This window comes from Delphinapterus leucas, chromosome 15 (assembly GCF_059928025.1).
Source record: "Delphinapterus leucas isolate spDelLeu-1000000601 "Yukka" chromosome 15, BTC_Dleu_Yukka2, whole genome shotgun sequence".
NCBI classification, from domain to species: domain Eukaryota; kingdom Metazoa; phylum Chordata; class Mammalia; order Artiodactyla; family Monodontidae; genus Delphinapterus; species Delphinapterus leucas.
In genome coordinates, this window is record NC_143143.1 from 3,548,948 (window position 1) to 3,563,806 (window position 14,859).

The 14,859-nt window shown below is 56.9% G+C and overlaps 1 protein-coding gene across 4 annotated transcripts in view; it reads right to left on the minus strand.

The window, feature by feature from the left end:
- RADIL (Rap associating with DIL domain) overlaps window positions 1–11,235 on the minus strand; it is a 63,281-nt gene extending 52,046 nt beyond the window's left edge. For 2 of the 4 annotated variants that reach the window (XM_089895531.1, XM_089895529.1), the window contains exon 1: window positions 4,068–11,235. In XM_089895531.1, coding sequence (XP_089751657.1) covers window positions 4,068–4,695 — 628 coding nt within the window. In that variant the 5' untranslated portion in view covers window positions 4,696–11,235. The remainder of the gene's footprint in view (window positions 1–4,067) is intronic. The other 2 variants (XM_089895530.1, XM_022565434.3) reach the window with 2 other exon arrangements.
- Between the last annotated feature and the right edge of the window lie 3,624 nt (window positions 11,236–14,859).

Below are 14,859 nucleotides of genomic sequence, written 5' to 3' on the forward strand. Positions count from 1 at the left end.
AATTCCAACCCTGGAGTCTTGGATGCACCCGGAAGCCGAGACTCACAGAGGAGCCTGCTCTTCTAATTTGCATCCACCCTTAAACAGGCGTTTAATGAGCACCTACTGTATGCCAGACCACACAGACATTGAAGCGCAATTTGTGACAAGCCCAGTGCTAATGCAGAGATGTCCCTGCAGAGAGAACCTCAAGCCTCGGTGGCTTTTAGAAACCCTCTAACCTTGTCTCCTCGTTAGAGGGCACCGAGAGCCAAGGAGGCCCTGCCTTCCAGCATCGGGAGAAGGTCAGCCTCTGCGGGCCGGGGTAGGCCACCCAGGAAGGCGTCCACTGGCACAGAAAGAAGCTCGCACTTCCCCTCCTCAAGGCACCCAAGTCCCTCAGACGGTGCCCCCATGACAGCCAGCCTGGGCTGACGGTCCAGGTCCCGGGGCAGAAGGCCACCGGGCCCCTATGGGAGGCGCAGGGCGTGGCCAACAGACTGAGTTCCTCTAAAGGGTCCAGGCCACCGGGTCCAAATCGGTGGTTCCCACCCAAGGGCGAGCTTGCCCCCAGGACACTCAGCAAGGCCCAGAGGCAGCTGTGGTGGTTACGACTGGTAGAGGTGCCGCATGCATCTAGCGGGCCGGGCCTGGGACGCGGCTAAACGTCCTACAAGGCATAGGGCGGTCCCCCCTACAGCGAGGAACTGCTGGCCCAAAGTGTCGACGGGACTGAGGCTGAGAATCCAGTTTACAAGCTCTCGTCCATCCTGGGAACACAAATAAACCCTGCCCTCTCGCCCTTCCCCAGCCGCTGACAAAAACCACATGGCCCGCCCTCCCTCCCCAGAGGGAGAAGTGATTACTGTCTTTATCTCGGGCACCAGAGCCCGCCAGCACGGGCCCCACAAGCCAGCCCTCTGGGAACACGCGGCGGGCTCCGCAGCCCCGCCCCCGCCCACCGCTGGCCCCGGGGCTCGGGATATTCTGATCCTCTGGAGACCACTGAGAAGCTGGCAGCTGGGAAAGGCGATATTTATGGAAAACAAACGCCGAAAGTGCCTGAGCGCATTACCACGGGCGCAAAACCACGGTCCAAACGGTTCAGGGGAACCGGGTGGATTCTTCCTTCAGTGCCCTCGGGAAGTGCCTGGTACAGCCGCTTCTGCCACCTGCCCTGCTGGGGCCTATCCCAGTTCACCCAAGGGCGCCTGCGGTGGGCTCCCATCCCCGAGAGCCTAGAGGACACTCGCAGTGGGCTTTTAACGTGAAATCAGCGAGCCCCAGCTCACCGACACGGGGTGGGTCTTCTGCCGTGGGAACGATCCGGGAACGATGAAGATCACTGTGACCGTTCAGTAAGCTGAAGCCTGGGGCGGCCGGCATTTGTTCACGTGCACGCACACGCACACGTGCCCACACAGGCGGTCCCTTCCTTTTGCACACTTTGCCAGGGGAACGGGGACAACGTCACCCGTTCTCGGGGAAGGAAGAAGGGAATCAGGGTGCCTGGAGCCTGCTCCACGCTGGGTCCCCATCTTCCTCAACAGTAAACCCCCCACCCCGTGGACACCGCCGAGCTCACCGCAGCCGATGCCACCTCACAGCGACACTCAGGCCGCTCGGGGCGCCAGCAGCATCTGGGGCTCATCACAGGCATGCCGCCCAGGAGGTAGGGAGCCCCCTTGCCTGGAGACAAGACCACAGGTGTCAGGAACGTGGGCAGGAGCCGCCGGGGGGGGGGGGAAGCGGCCAGAGGGGCTGGAGATTCCTTCTCATCATCAACGTAAGGCGGCTGGCACACCAACACCCTTCACTCCTCCTTCAAGTCTCTCTGTGGTTCCCACCGGCGTGAGGAGGCAGGGGGTCTGGGACCTTGGGGGTGCGCTAGGAGGTGAGGGGGCATCTGCAGATCGGGAGGGGCCACATCGGATTCTTTACACAGGGGAACAATGCAGAGCGTGAGTGTGTGTTCACGCGCGTGAGTGGGAGAGCATGCGTGTGCATCCTTGTATCATCAGGATCCTCAGACAGACCCTAATGCAAAGGTCCCGGGCTCTGGTGAAGCTCCGCCAGCAACCTGTGGAGCAGGGCTGGAGGGGGCGGGCCCGACTGCAGGGTCCCCAGTGCCGGGCTCTGCGTCTCCGTAGCTAGCGAAGGGGACAGCACGGCCAGGAGGCACAGAGCACCCAGGCCACACCCAAGTCAGAGGCCGGCCAGGAAGGCCAACTCCCTGGGGCCCGGGAAGCCTGCCCCAGGCAGGTAACACAACCCACTTCCAGCCCAGAGAAGTGTGTCAGTAAGACCCGCCCGCTTCAATAGACTCTTTCTCTGAAAGGTTTCGCAAAGCCACCACCAAGGTGAATATGTTGTGGGCCTTCTCCTGCCTGGACGAACGTAAAAGGAACAGGTCTAATAGGGGTCTGTGAACAGGAGAACAAAGCCTGATAGCGTCTAGCCTCGTGGTCACCCTGCTCCCCCCACCCCCCGGCCAGAGCGATCACCCACGTGACACAGAGCAGGCCTTCCAGGGCCCACCCGGGACCCGAGGCACAGCGACCCGCAGGACAGGCAGGGCTGGCCCGGCCCACGTGCTCTTTGCTCTCCATTCAGCAGAGAAAACACTGGGCAGGACAGTGACCATGAGCTGAACACCCGCCCTCTCCACCCACGTGACGCAGCCCCTTACAGGCCTCCGAGAGTGCGGAGGGGAAGGGACCAGGCCTCCGGAGAACAGCGAGGCGGCGGCAGGACGAAATCCAAACCCCTGCCACCGGGCCTGTGGGCGGGGCGTTCAGGCGCTTGTCCAAGGAGAGTTAAAAACAATAACACAACATTGTAAATCAACTACCTTCAATAAGATTAATTTTTTTCAAATAGTTAAAAAAAAAACCCAAACAAACAAAAAAACACCCCAGTAACATCAGCTACTCATTGGTCAGTTTCCTTATCCCCCATGCCTGCAACTCTGCACAACATCGGTGATAGAACACTCCACCCCCCCATCAGAGGGACCCCAAACCCGCCCTTGGTCCACCCCTGCCTGTGAGCGCACAGGAAAACCGCGTGCAGGAGGCAGTCAGGACGCACGGCCGAGCAGAGAGCTCTGCACACACCACTGCACCGGCCCTCGGGTCACTGGATCCTTCAGATCACGAGACTGAGGCCAGAAGGGCCGCCGAGAGCCCACCGCCAACCGCAGTGGCCCCGTCAGGCCCCGGCCTGCCACACCCTCATCTTCACACCCTAAAGGCACGAGGTGGGTTTCGCACCAGAGGAGAACCGGAGAACATGAGCATTCGCGACACCTGGGGACACACACAAAACGTCAGAGCTCAAGCCCCTCGACCCCACAGCACCATGAAACCGAGTGATAAGTCTCCTGAGGCCACTGAACGCCCTCTGCTCTGAGCCACACGTAAGACCAATGCACTTGCTCATGTAAAGCCACCAAAGCCAAACATGACCTGAGATACACTTAAGAGTCTGTGGGCATTTGAAAAAAACCCATGTTTTATGGCGCTTCCCTATTAAGATAATGAGCTTCTTTCCGCCAAATGAATAAAAGCCAGACGCAGAGCAGCGTCCCGCAGGGCCTGGAGCGCCCCGGCCCGAGGCAGGGACTCAGCGCTGCTCCCAGCACGACCTCCACTGCCCCGGCGTGCCCCCAACGCACTGCACCTCCAGAGACCCGCTTCCTCCACCGCCTTCGCGTCCGCTTGCCCCTGAGATTGCCCCGGCGCCTCGGGCACTGAGGGGCTTTCTGCACCGCGTGTGCCGCCTGCACGGGACAAGGTCCTCTCTGCGGCCAATGACACGCATGCCAGACCCCTGGACGGCCACCTTCAACTAAAAGCAGAAATCACCCCACGGCACTGCAAGACGCCGTGAGGAGCACGGAATGACCACCAGCAGGCGCCCTGCAGTGTAAACAAACCGCACTGCCAAGACAGCCCCGCAGAGCGGGGAGAAGAGTCAGTCCTCAAGCGCCACCGCGGCAGAGGCCCACTGTCTTCCTCAACAAACACACCTTCCCAGTGCTTCCCGGAGCAGCGGCCGCCCCGCGCCTTCTCGTCGCCCCTCCTCACCTGCCGTCACGGTGTCCACGTCTCTGGCTGCCAGCTCCTCCATCTCTGACCTCTTTCTCAGCTCAAACCTCCGGGACAAGCCTTCTCGGGGTTTCCATAACTCCTGGATCAGGAGGGGCTTCTCGTTGTCGCCGAACACCCGGAAGCCCTCGGCCTGCCACTGCCGCCCGGAGTCGCCGGCCTGGCCCACCACGTCGCACAGCACGTACTGGCCGGCACGCTCGGGGCTCAGGGCGTAGCGCTCCAGGGCCTCCTTCACCAGCTCCCGGGCGCTGGACGTGCCGGTGGCCAGGACGCTCTTGTAGTGGGTGCCCGTGCACACGCTGTCCCCAAACACCTTCAGGACCCCAGGGGCCGAGAGCTGGGTGGAGAGCTCGGCCGGGTCGTCGCTGGTGCCCAGGCTGGAGCAGGTGGTGTCCAGGTCACGGTACTTGTAGCTCAGCGTCCGGGACAGCACGCTGGACAGCAGCTGGCCCTGCCGCTTCAGCTTGCTCTTGGCAGGTGGGGACATGATAAAGTGGGTCCCATAGAACATGGTGGGCCCGTCTTCACGGACGAGCACTGAGGGCTCTGGCCAACGGCAGGGAAAAGGCCGCGTCCTGGGAGAAAACGAAAGGCGGGTTACCATCGACCAGCAGAGCAACAGGAGCCCACGAGGCTCGGGGGAACATCAACAGGCTGCACCGGCCGTCTAGGGCCCGGCGCCCCAGCAGAAGCCGCGGACACAGCACCTCAGCCGGGTCCAACAGTGAGGATACAGACGAAGCCGGCGGGACCGCAGGGGACAAAGCAGGTTTGAAGGGGCTGAAATGCCCTTCAAGGCAAGCCATTACTAGGAAGCACAGTGAGGTCACCCAAAGCCAAGACACGAGAAGCCTGGGCACCACGCGCTCCGCGACCAGGGTGGGGCTGGGTGGTGCTCTCAGGGTAGAGTCCCGGTGGGGTTGCCCGGCCTCATCTGAGTCAGCCCCCATCTATCCCATCGCACCCAAAGTTATAAACAACTCTGAGCGCACAAGGCCATGTCTTCCTAAACTCCACCTCCCCCGCACCACAGCCTATGCTACAGAAAATTCATCACAAACAGCAATGGAACTAGGCAATCAGGCCAGGTGGCAGCCACACGAGCAGGGCAGTAAGCGACCGGGCATTCAAAACACCCCCCCCCCCCCCCGCAGGATGCTGCTCCCGGATGACTGGTCCTGGCTCGGAGGAGCCACTTCCCTGAGACGGCGGCACTAGAACGGACACATGACCACAATGCACACAAAAGGGCCCTTCCAGAAGCAGTGGAGGCACGGCTGGAATGCATGTGTCCACCCACGGCGTCCAGCCTGGCTTTCGGGCACTGGCCAGGCCGGAGAGGCAGTCTTGCCGGGTAAATTAGAAAACAGCTCTGGGGCAACAAGGTGTGTCATAAAGTCATGACTCTCGTGTGCTTAATGCCCCAAAGGCATAGGGTTCCAGACAGAGAGTTCATCAGACCCCCACACACACCCAAAGCTCCGGGGGAGCAGGCGGGCAGAGTCAAAGGAAGATGTCCTGCTTCACCACGAGTTGGTGGAGGCTGAACACCGCCCATCTCCTGACTCTGTGCCCCACTTCCAGGCAGACACACCAAAGAAGAAAGGGCCATTTTCTAGAAGGCTCTGGAAACAGTGGCCCAGGACCTGGTGAGAGCAGCTCTGGGCACCTGCCATGGATGAATGTCAGCGCTGAACTCCGCTACGGTCCTCATTTCAGCTCTGACCCACTCGTGGTCACAGGCATTTGGGAGAGGCTTTCGGGAAGGGGAGGGGACTGCCCAGGGCGGGAAAAATGCCTAGGGAGCCCCCCAAAGGAGCGACCCGACCCCGAGGGACCCAACAGGGCAAGTGGCCCAGCCTCGACACTGACACTGAACTGGGCTCTTCCCAGCTGGCCCCTGGGCCTCGGCCACATCTGCGATGTCATCACTCCCACCAGGGCTGTCGTGAACGAAGGCTGAGCAGCAGACCCGCCCTTCAGTTCCTCTAGAACCAGCCACCTGACATCCTCGGCGAACCCTGCACTCTTCAAGGTGCTCTGACGACTTCACGCACCAAAGACTGGGTTCCGAACGTGAAGGTCTGCCCCATGGGTGGGGTGGGGGGGCGGCACTCCTCCTGTGCCAACAGCGTGCTTCTCACCGTTTACCACACAGGGCCTTTTCCTGTGGACCAGCCTTCCGAAGCCTGAGCCTGCTGAGAACAGCCAAGTGTCCCAGGCAGAGGAGCATACGAGGGCCTCCGGGCTGGGGAGCAGAGCTACAAAGCAGTATCTAGCCCGAGGCTGCTTCCCCTCCCCCGAGGAAAGTGCCCAGGCCTCCCTGTCAGATGCTGCGGAGCCCAGAGCAGGTTGCGGCTCCCCCCTTGGCCCCATCCAAGGCCCCGGCCAAACTTAAAACAGAAGCGTTTCCAGTAGCCCTCACGTGACAAGCACACGGCTTTGGTTCGCACAAGGCATCAGCGGCTTCAAACCACGGCGCCTTCTGAACGTCACACAGCCCGCCTCAGAAATTCCCAGCACGTGCCTCTGGCCACCACACGTTCCCGGCGGACCTGACCCCTCCACAGACACCTGGCTCACGTCGGGCACGGCCCCGGCGGTCCCGACCCAAACCCCCAGGGGCCCCCAGGGCAGCCCCTGCCACCAGGCAGCGTCTGGCTGGGAAACCCCTGCCTTTGGAGGTAATGCCGAGGGTAAATTTAAATACAATGTGGAAAACGGCTGAAACAGTAGAAAACCAGGTCTCAGCAGAAGCCCAACTCCCAGAAGAGTCACGAAGTAAACACGGGGATTCAAAAGGCCCTCAGATACAACGGAGAAGTAAAATGCTATTTTGCACCCAGGGGTGAACCTTACAGGCTCTGTAAGGTCTGAAGCTTATACAATTCTGCTTTAATTAAAAAAGAAATAGAAAATTACAACTACGCAGCTGCTAGGTCCCCTCCCAGGGCCTTGGAAGAGAGCCCACTCCCTCCTTTTCTAGGGCAAAGTTAGCAGCATCACGAAAATGGGGTAGAAAATGTAGGACAGACGGTGACTCTCTCCCTTCCAGTAACTGCTTCATAAGCCCAAAGAAGTCCCAGTAAACACAGACCCTGATCTACTCGATCCGTTTTATCAGGAGGCTCTCTTCTCCTCACGGTCACTCCCCCTGTGTCCATCTTCAGAGAGGAACCACAGAGTGTGGCCATTGCTCATGTGTGCCCTTCCTCCACAATCACAAAACACAGAGCACGGCCTCTCCGTCAAAACGGGCCAGACGCGTTTGTGCAAAGGGCAAGAGGAGTGCAGGAGTTTCCTACAGAGCCGAGCACACCCGGGGTCACCAGATCTGTTTTTTTCGGAAGCATGACCTGCCTTTTCCTTTTCTGCTCAGTCCCCTCCTCTTTCACACAAATACTCGGAGAAACAGGGGCCCAAGGCTGTAGGTCGCTTGCTGTTGCTTCTCCTGGAGAATGTTTTTCTCTTGTTCTCAAGGAAGAGTCCGATTTCTGATGAAAACAAGCCCATGTCACAGCAGCGAGCGAGGTCACTGTGGGGCTGACCAAATGGGTGGAGGGACACGGCCATTCCAACACTGCAATGTGGGATCCATTAGCATTTCCACCGGGGCACGAAGGGAAGAGGGTGGCTTCACAGGCTCTGCTTTATCCCCACCGGCCATAAATCCTATCTTGACAACTCCAGTCAGAGTAACGCTTTTAAATACAAAAATAATTTAACCAGATTTAAATCTGACATGCTAGCCCCTTGAGAGGGGGCGGAATTTTTCTGCCAGCGGGATTAATGGCTGGCTCCTCTCTGGAATGAAGGAGAGGTGGCCTGTGCTAACGGGAGACACCTGTAACTAACCAGAGACACCTGTAATCACTGGTGGGCGGGGACTCAGAAAATTCTTTTCAGCAATTCAGATTAATCAAACACTTGACCAGGTGCTGGGAGCCCGAGTGTCTGGGTCTGCAGCCCCTCCCCAGCCCCAGCGACTGGCTCCCTAATGGGAAACAATCCAGTTTCTTCTGCAGGGGTCCCCAGGAGCCCCAGCTCTGCATGTTTCCTTAGATGCACTACTTGTCGAGCGGCTGGAAGTGGTACAGAAATAGCTGGGAGACAATGCTTTCAACTGGCACACGAGTGAGGAACGCACTGCTGTGTGAACAGGAAAACCGGGGCAGGCTGTGGGCCGGGGGATGTCCCCCCAACCCTGGAGGGAAGGTACAGACTCCGGCGCCTTGTGCCCACCTGCAGACCTCTCTCCAAGGGGGCCAGAGAGACTGAGGCCCGGGGGACCCCGCCGTTGAGGTGCCAGGCTCCAGGGGTTGCAGGGGGGTGGCCGCAGCTGACCCCCTGGAACCCGCAGGCTGGGCCGCCCTCGCCCATGTAGCCAGCCTGTGGGACCCGCCCCCCGAGGCCGCGCCCGGGTCCCCCACCACCACCAGGAGAGCCGCCTGTTTCCATGGCAACCGGACAAGCGGAGCCTGGGTGGCCGGAGAAATGCCCCGTGCGGGCCCAGCTGCCCCAGCGCGCGCCCGCGGCCTCCCCGCCCGGCCAGCCTCTGCGCCCCGGAGCCCCGTACGCCACGGAGCGACCCCCGCCTCCGCCGCCGCTCCTCTCGCACCCCGCACTCACCTCCAACACAGCCCGCCGCCGCCGCCGCCGCCGCGTTCCCGCGCGGCTCCCACACCCGCCGTCAGCTGGAGCCCTTGCTCCGGACCCGCGCATGGCGCGGCGCCTCCTGCCGGCAGCCCAACAGACCAGGCGGGCCCTCGGGGGGGCGGGGCCTATGTGGTTGGTGCCTCGTGCTGGGCGGAGCCGGCGGCTGGAAGAGGAGAGCTCGGGCTCCTCCTGCGGCCACCCAATAAATGGAGCGGGGCCTTGGGGAGGGGCGGGGCCTCCGAGGGACTAGCTACAGGCCCCATGGACTTGGATGAGACCTCGAGGGGGCGGAGCCTCCGGGGATGGGCGGGGCGATACGAAAAGGGCTGGGCCCTGGCTCCTCCTGCGGCCACCCAACGGACGTACACAAGGCTTGGGAGGGGCGGGGCCTAGAGGGGGCGGAGCTGATGAGGGGTAGGGCTGAGCGCCTGCACCACCAGCAGACCAATTAATGGGTGTGAGCGTGGCCTTGAAGGCAGGGAAGGGCGGGGTTGGCTGCGGAGAGGCGGGGCTGTGCGGCGCACCCCTAAGCTTCAGCTCAAGGGGCGGGGCCTATGCAGGGGGCGGGGCCAGTGCTAAGCTCCGGGGCCACGTGCCAGCCTCAGGCTGGGGGCGGGGACTGGCAAATTGTTTTGTCCCCACCTTCTAGTCCCTAGGCGGACAAGGCCAAGGAAAAGAGGAAGCAGGGTAAGGCAAGCGCTGATGAGAAGGGGGCGGTACAGAGCTGTGACATATATGAACATCCAAAACACAGAAAGAGGACAAGGGTGGCAGGCTCCATCTCCCTTACAATCTGTCCCCCACCCAGCAGCCAGAGTCTTAAATGACAAATCAGATCATGGCACTCTTCTGCTTAAAACGATGCAAAACGGGGCCAGGTCAGCTCCGGGGCTCTGGCCCAACGGCCCGCCTCGGGTAACTTGTTTTAAAAGAAGTTCGTGTCCTTAGAGCTCACTTTGGCACCGGTCGTCGGGCTGGGGTTTCGCCTTGGAGAAAGGCTTCTCACAGACAGCTCCCTTTGTCTGCTCATGGTCTAGACCTGGGGGATTCACGTGGCCTCGGATAAAAAGATGAATTCTTGAATTCTGACCCTGAGAGTAAATCTTTTTGTTGACAGCGATTGGGGTATAAAGTTATATGGTAATGACCCCAAATTTGCGAAGGGGAAAGTGGGGAGGAGGGAACAGACATTTATTGACCACCTACTGTATGCCAGACTCTATGCCAGGGGCTTTACGTTGGTCATCTCATCTAAAGCCCCCGTCAACTCTTGTGAGGCAGATGTTGTTACACCCAGAGAGGTCAAACAGCTAGAGGTAGAGCCAAGAATTGAGCCTTGGACTGTGTGATTAAAAAACATCCTTTCAGGGCTTCCCTGGTGGCGCAGTGGTTGAGAGTCCGCCTGCCGATGCAGGGGACATGGGTTCGTGCCCCGGTCCGGGAGGATCCCACATGCCGCGGAGCGGCTGGGCCCGTGAGCCATGGCCGCTGAGCCTGTGTGTCCGGAGCCTGTGCTCCGCAACGGGAGAGGCCACAACAGTGAGAGGCCCGCGTACCGAAAAAAAAAAAAAAAAACCTTTCAGGACTCCCCATAAACATGTACAACCTACCCCACTCTGACCCCAAAGAGGCAAATATCAGAGCTGGAAGGAGAGCCTGGGTTTAAACCTGTGTTTTCCTCCTAAGGCATTCCTCACCATGATCCTGTCGCAAAGCCCACCCCTCCCAGCAACCCTCTTCAGCAGGGGTTGGCAAACTCCCACCTGTGGGCCAAATCTGAGCTGCTGTTTCTGTAAATAAAGTTTTATTGGAACACAGCCACACCCCTTTGTTTGCGTATTGTCTAAAACTGCTTTCATGCAACAGAGACTTTACAGCCCCCAAAGCCTAAAATATTTAGTATCTGGCCCTTTACAGAAAAATTCACGGGCCCCCGCTCTTCAGGATCTAATGGTGCCAACTATTTGCTATTACTACGCTGTTTCACACATCTCTATCTTTGCTCAGGCCACCCCTCTGCCTTTTCCAAGGCTGCCATAACAAAATAGCACAGACTGGGGGCTTAAACGGTGGAAATTTATTTTCTCACGGTTCTGGAGGCTAGAAGTCCGAGATCAAGACGCCGGCAGGGTTGATTTCTTCTGAGGCCTCTCTCCTTGGCTTGTAGACGGTCAGCTTCTCCCTGCGTCCTCACACAGCCTTTCCTATGTGTGTGTCTGTGTCCTAATCTCCTCTTATAAGGACACCAGTCAGACTGGATTAGGGCCCACCCTAATGACCTCATTTTAACTTAATCACTTCTTTGAAGGCCCCATCTCCAAATACAGTCACATTCGGAGGTGCTGGGGATTAGAGCTTCAATGTACGGATTTTAAGGAAACACAATTCAGCCCCTAACACCAATCTTCATCACCTGGCTAATTTCTACTCATCCTTTAAGACTCAGGTTAGGTGTTACTTATGTAGTTGCTCCCCTCCAAAGTGGCCCACAGTGATTCACACCTTCTAGTTTTCACACCTGGGTGTAGTCCCCTCCCAGGTTGAACAGGGCTAACCTGTGTAAACAGTAAGACGTTGCCAAAATGACAGTGTCATTATAAAAGACTTGGCTGGGCTTCCCTGGTGGTGCAATGGTTAAGAATCTGCCTGCCAAGGCAGGGGACACGGGTTCGAGGCGTGGTCCAGGAAGATCCCACACGCCGTGGAGCCACTAAGCCTGTGCGCCACAACTACTGAGCCTGCGCTCTAGAGCCCGCGAGCCACAACTACTGAGCCTGCGTGCCAAAACTACTGAAGCCCGTGCACCTAGAGCCCATGCTCCGCAACAAGAGAAGCCACCACAATGAGAAGCCCGTGCAGCACAACAAAGAGTAGCCCCCGCTCGCTGTGACTAGAGAAAGCCCGCGCAGCAGCAACGAAGACCTAATGCAGCCAAAAATAAAAATTAATTAATTTTTAAAAAAAGACTTGGCTTCTGCCCTTCTTGGACCATCCCCTCTGGAGGGAGCCAGCCGCCATGTTGGGAGGACACTCAAGCAGCCCTAGAGAAGTCCACGTGGTGAGAAAACCAACGCCTCCCGCAAACAGATATCACCAACTTGCCGTCGGCGTGAGCCATCCTGGATGCAGGTCCCCCAGCCCCAGCAAAACCTTCAGAGGGCTGCAACCCTGACCAACATCCTGACTGCATCTAATGAGGGACCCTCAGCCAGGACCACCCAGCAAAGCTGCTTCCCCATTCCCAACCCTCAGAAACTATGTGAGATGATAAATGTTTATTACTCATTTGCACCACTAAGTTTTGGGGCAATTTGTTATTCAGCAATAGATAAATGAACACCCCTTATCCAGAAAGGCCTCCCTGACCCCCAGACTTGGCTACATGTCCCTCCTCTGTGCTCCCACAGACTTTTATTTTTTACCTTTTTATTAACCAAGTCCACACTTTATCAAACCATGTTCCTTAAATGCAAATCAGATGTTGTTCCTGCTTGGCCAGTCCTCTAATCACTACCCTTACTCCAGCTGGCCCCTGCGGACCACTCCACCTGCTCTCTCCCTCCACCACGGAGCCCCAGCACGACAAACTTCTGTTTTCGAACACACTAAGCTCGTTCCCTCCTCTGAAACCTTTCCCCTTGCTGTGTCCTCTTCCCCAAATGCTTGTCCCGTTGTGTTGGCGTGGTGCCATTTTCCTCTCATTAAAACCCATCTCCACTATTATCTCCTGACCATTCTCATGGTGGTCACCCCTGTGGTCATTATCTGTCTCATAACCTGTCTCGGTTAATTCACAGGCCTTTATCACTGTTTTTCTGTGTATTTAACACACACTGGGATTTGAGTTCTGTAAAGGCAGGTGCCTCATCTCTCTACTGCTACACTTGGCACCAAATAGGGGCTCCATAAATATTTGTTATAAGAATAAACAAAGGAATGAATAGATTTCCACCTATCTCAACCTCTCACCCCCTCCCTCAACTGGAAGCTTCTCAAGGGCAAGTACTGAATTTTATTCATCTTTGTATTCCTGCACCTGCCCCACTGGCGGGTGAGCAAAACAAGTTTTTGAACTGTGAGGTTAAATATCTTTGGAAATCCATGGGACAAAAATGGAGTGTTGAGCTGCCCTCTGTGGCCACCAGAGGGCGGCAGAGTCCTGGGACTCAATCTAGGAAAAAACCAAATGAGCCCAAAGGAAAAGCATCTGGTTAAGGTCAAAGGGCAGGTTCCCACGGGATGGCCGGTCCAGGGGCAGAGAGACTGGGCTCTCGGAGGCCAGGAGAGAAGAAGGGAAGGAGGCAGCAGGCACAGGGAGGACGTTAGATCCCAGCCTTTCTTTCAGAGACTGTTACATCCGCATCCCTAGAAGGGGCTGGAAACAAGTGGTTTATCGCTCAGGTTTCATTCTCAGTGATGTCGGCACCACTACCCAGAATGGCAGTGTTTCGGGCCTGGTCATTCCCCGTAGGCTCATCTGGCAAAAGCTCTGCAAGTGTTACTTTTCGTCCCACATCCTCTGCTGAACAATTTCCACTTGACAGTGAGTACCTCCCGGCACTGGTAACGTATGGGATGCCAGGACTTCAGAGTTGTATCGTTACCCACCCGGGTCCTTGGGCTCTTTAATCAACAGAAATTGACAAGAGGCCAGACGAGGAGTTCAGGCCAGGCTGCCGCACAAGGGAGTGAAAGCAAGTATCGGTTGAGGGAGGGGCAGAGGGGCGGCCGAAGGGGCGGCTTAGGGGGTCTGCCCACCCCCTTGGTGGTGCAGGGAACATGCCCTGCTTTTGCTCCAGGCACCTCAGAAGTGGCAGTTGGTTTGTGGCCTTTTTGTATCTCACTGTTCCTAATTTGCCCCGTTTGCGCATGCCTGCAGTTATTTTTAGTCCCTTTTAGTTTCTTTGTATCCTGTTGCTTGAGGAGACCCTTGTCCAGGTGCCAGCCCTTCAGCAGAGGGTCCCAGCCTAGCTCAGTAGGGGGTGCCAGAGCTACAGAGTAATATATAGGGTGCCAGGACCACACCATTAAAATAGATCACGATGTCAAGTTACTTTACCTTTTTTTTTTTTTTTTGCGATACGCGGGCCCCTCACTGTTGAGGCCTCTCCCGTTGCGGAGCACAGGTTCCGGACGCGCAGGCTCAGCGGCCATGGCTCACGGGCCCAGCCGCTCCGCGGCACGTGGGATCTTCCCGGACCGGGGCACGAACCCGTGTCCCCTGCATCGGCAGGCGGACTCTCAACCACTGCGCCACCAGCGAAGCCCAAGTTACTTTACCTTTTAATGCCAGGTCTGTTGTAAAGAAGCTTGAGTCACATTTAATTAACTGTTAAAAATCTTAGGCTGGGTGGGATTTAAGAAATCATCTACCCCAGTATTAGGAAACTATTCAGTTCTAGTTTCTAGTGCTCTTGGGACTGGGAGTATGTTGAAAAGTTATATATCAAGCCATGTAGGAATCAGGATTAATTTTATTAGCCAAAAACATGACCATGTGATAAACACAAAATCACAAATATGAACAAATATGGCCTCAAGAAAACATACTGTTAAAGAACGAAGTGTCAGACCCTTGGCTGGGTCTGACATTTCCATGAAAATTAATTTTTTTATTGTTTACTTGATTTGTTACTTGGAAGCATTTTTTTAGAAGGTACCATTTGGCTTATGATGTATGTTTGCAAAAAATAATTAAGATGGAGAAAATACTACATATTAACTTCTATTTTTAACTGAGACTTGAGAACAAGTGGCCATTTTTCAAATTGGGGGCGAAAGAGCTTGGTCCAGCTGGACATATTTTTCTAGTACCCAAGGAAAGAAATGTGTGAGAGCCCCTGATTTAATCCACCGTCTGCACTGATGTGGAACAGAAGCCAGGAGAGGCTAAGGGACTTGTCCAAGATCACAAAGTTTCATTACCAACAGATTATTCCTCCCTTGTAATATAGCACATTCAAAAATGTGGGCAAGCAGGATAGTAGGGAGTTTTCACAGTGATTATTTCTGGGCCATGGAGCTTGTGGCAGATTGCAATTTCCAAAGATAGCCACGTCAACACACCCACAGCAGTACATACCCCATCCCACACAGTCTTCTTACTCAGGAC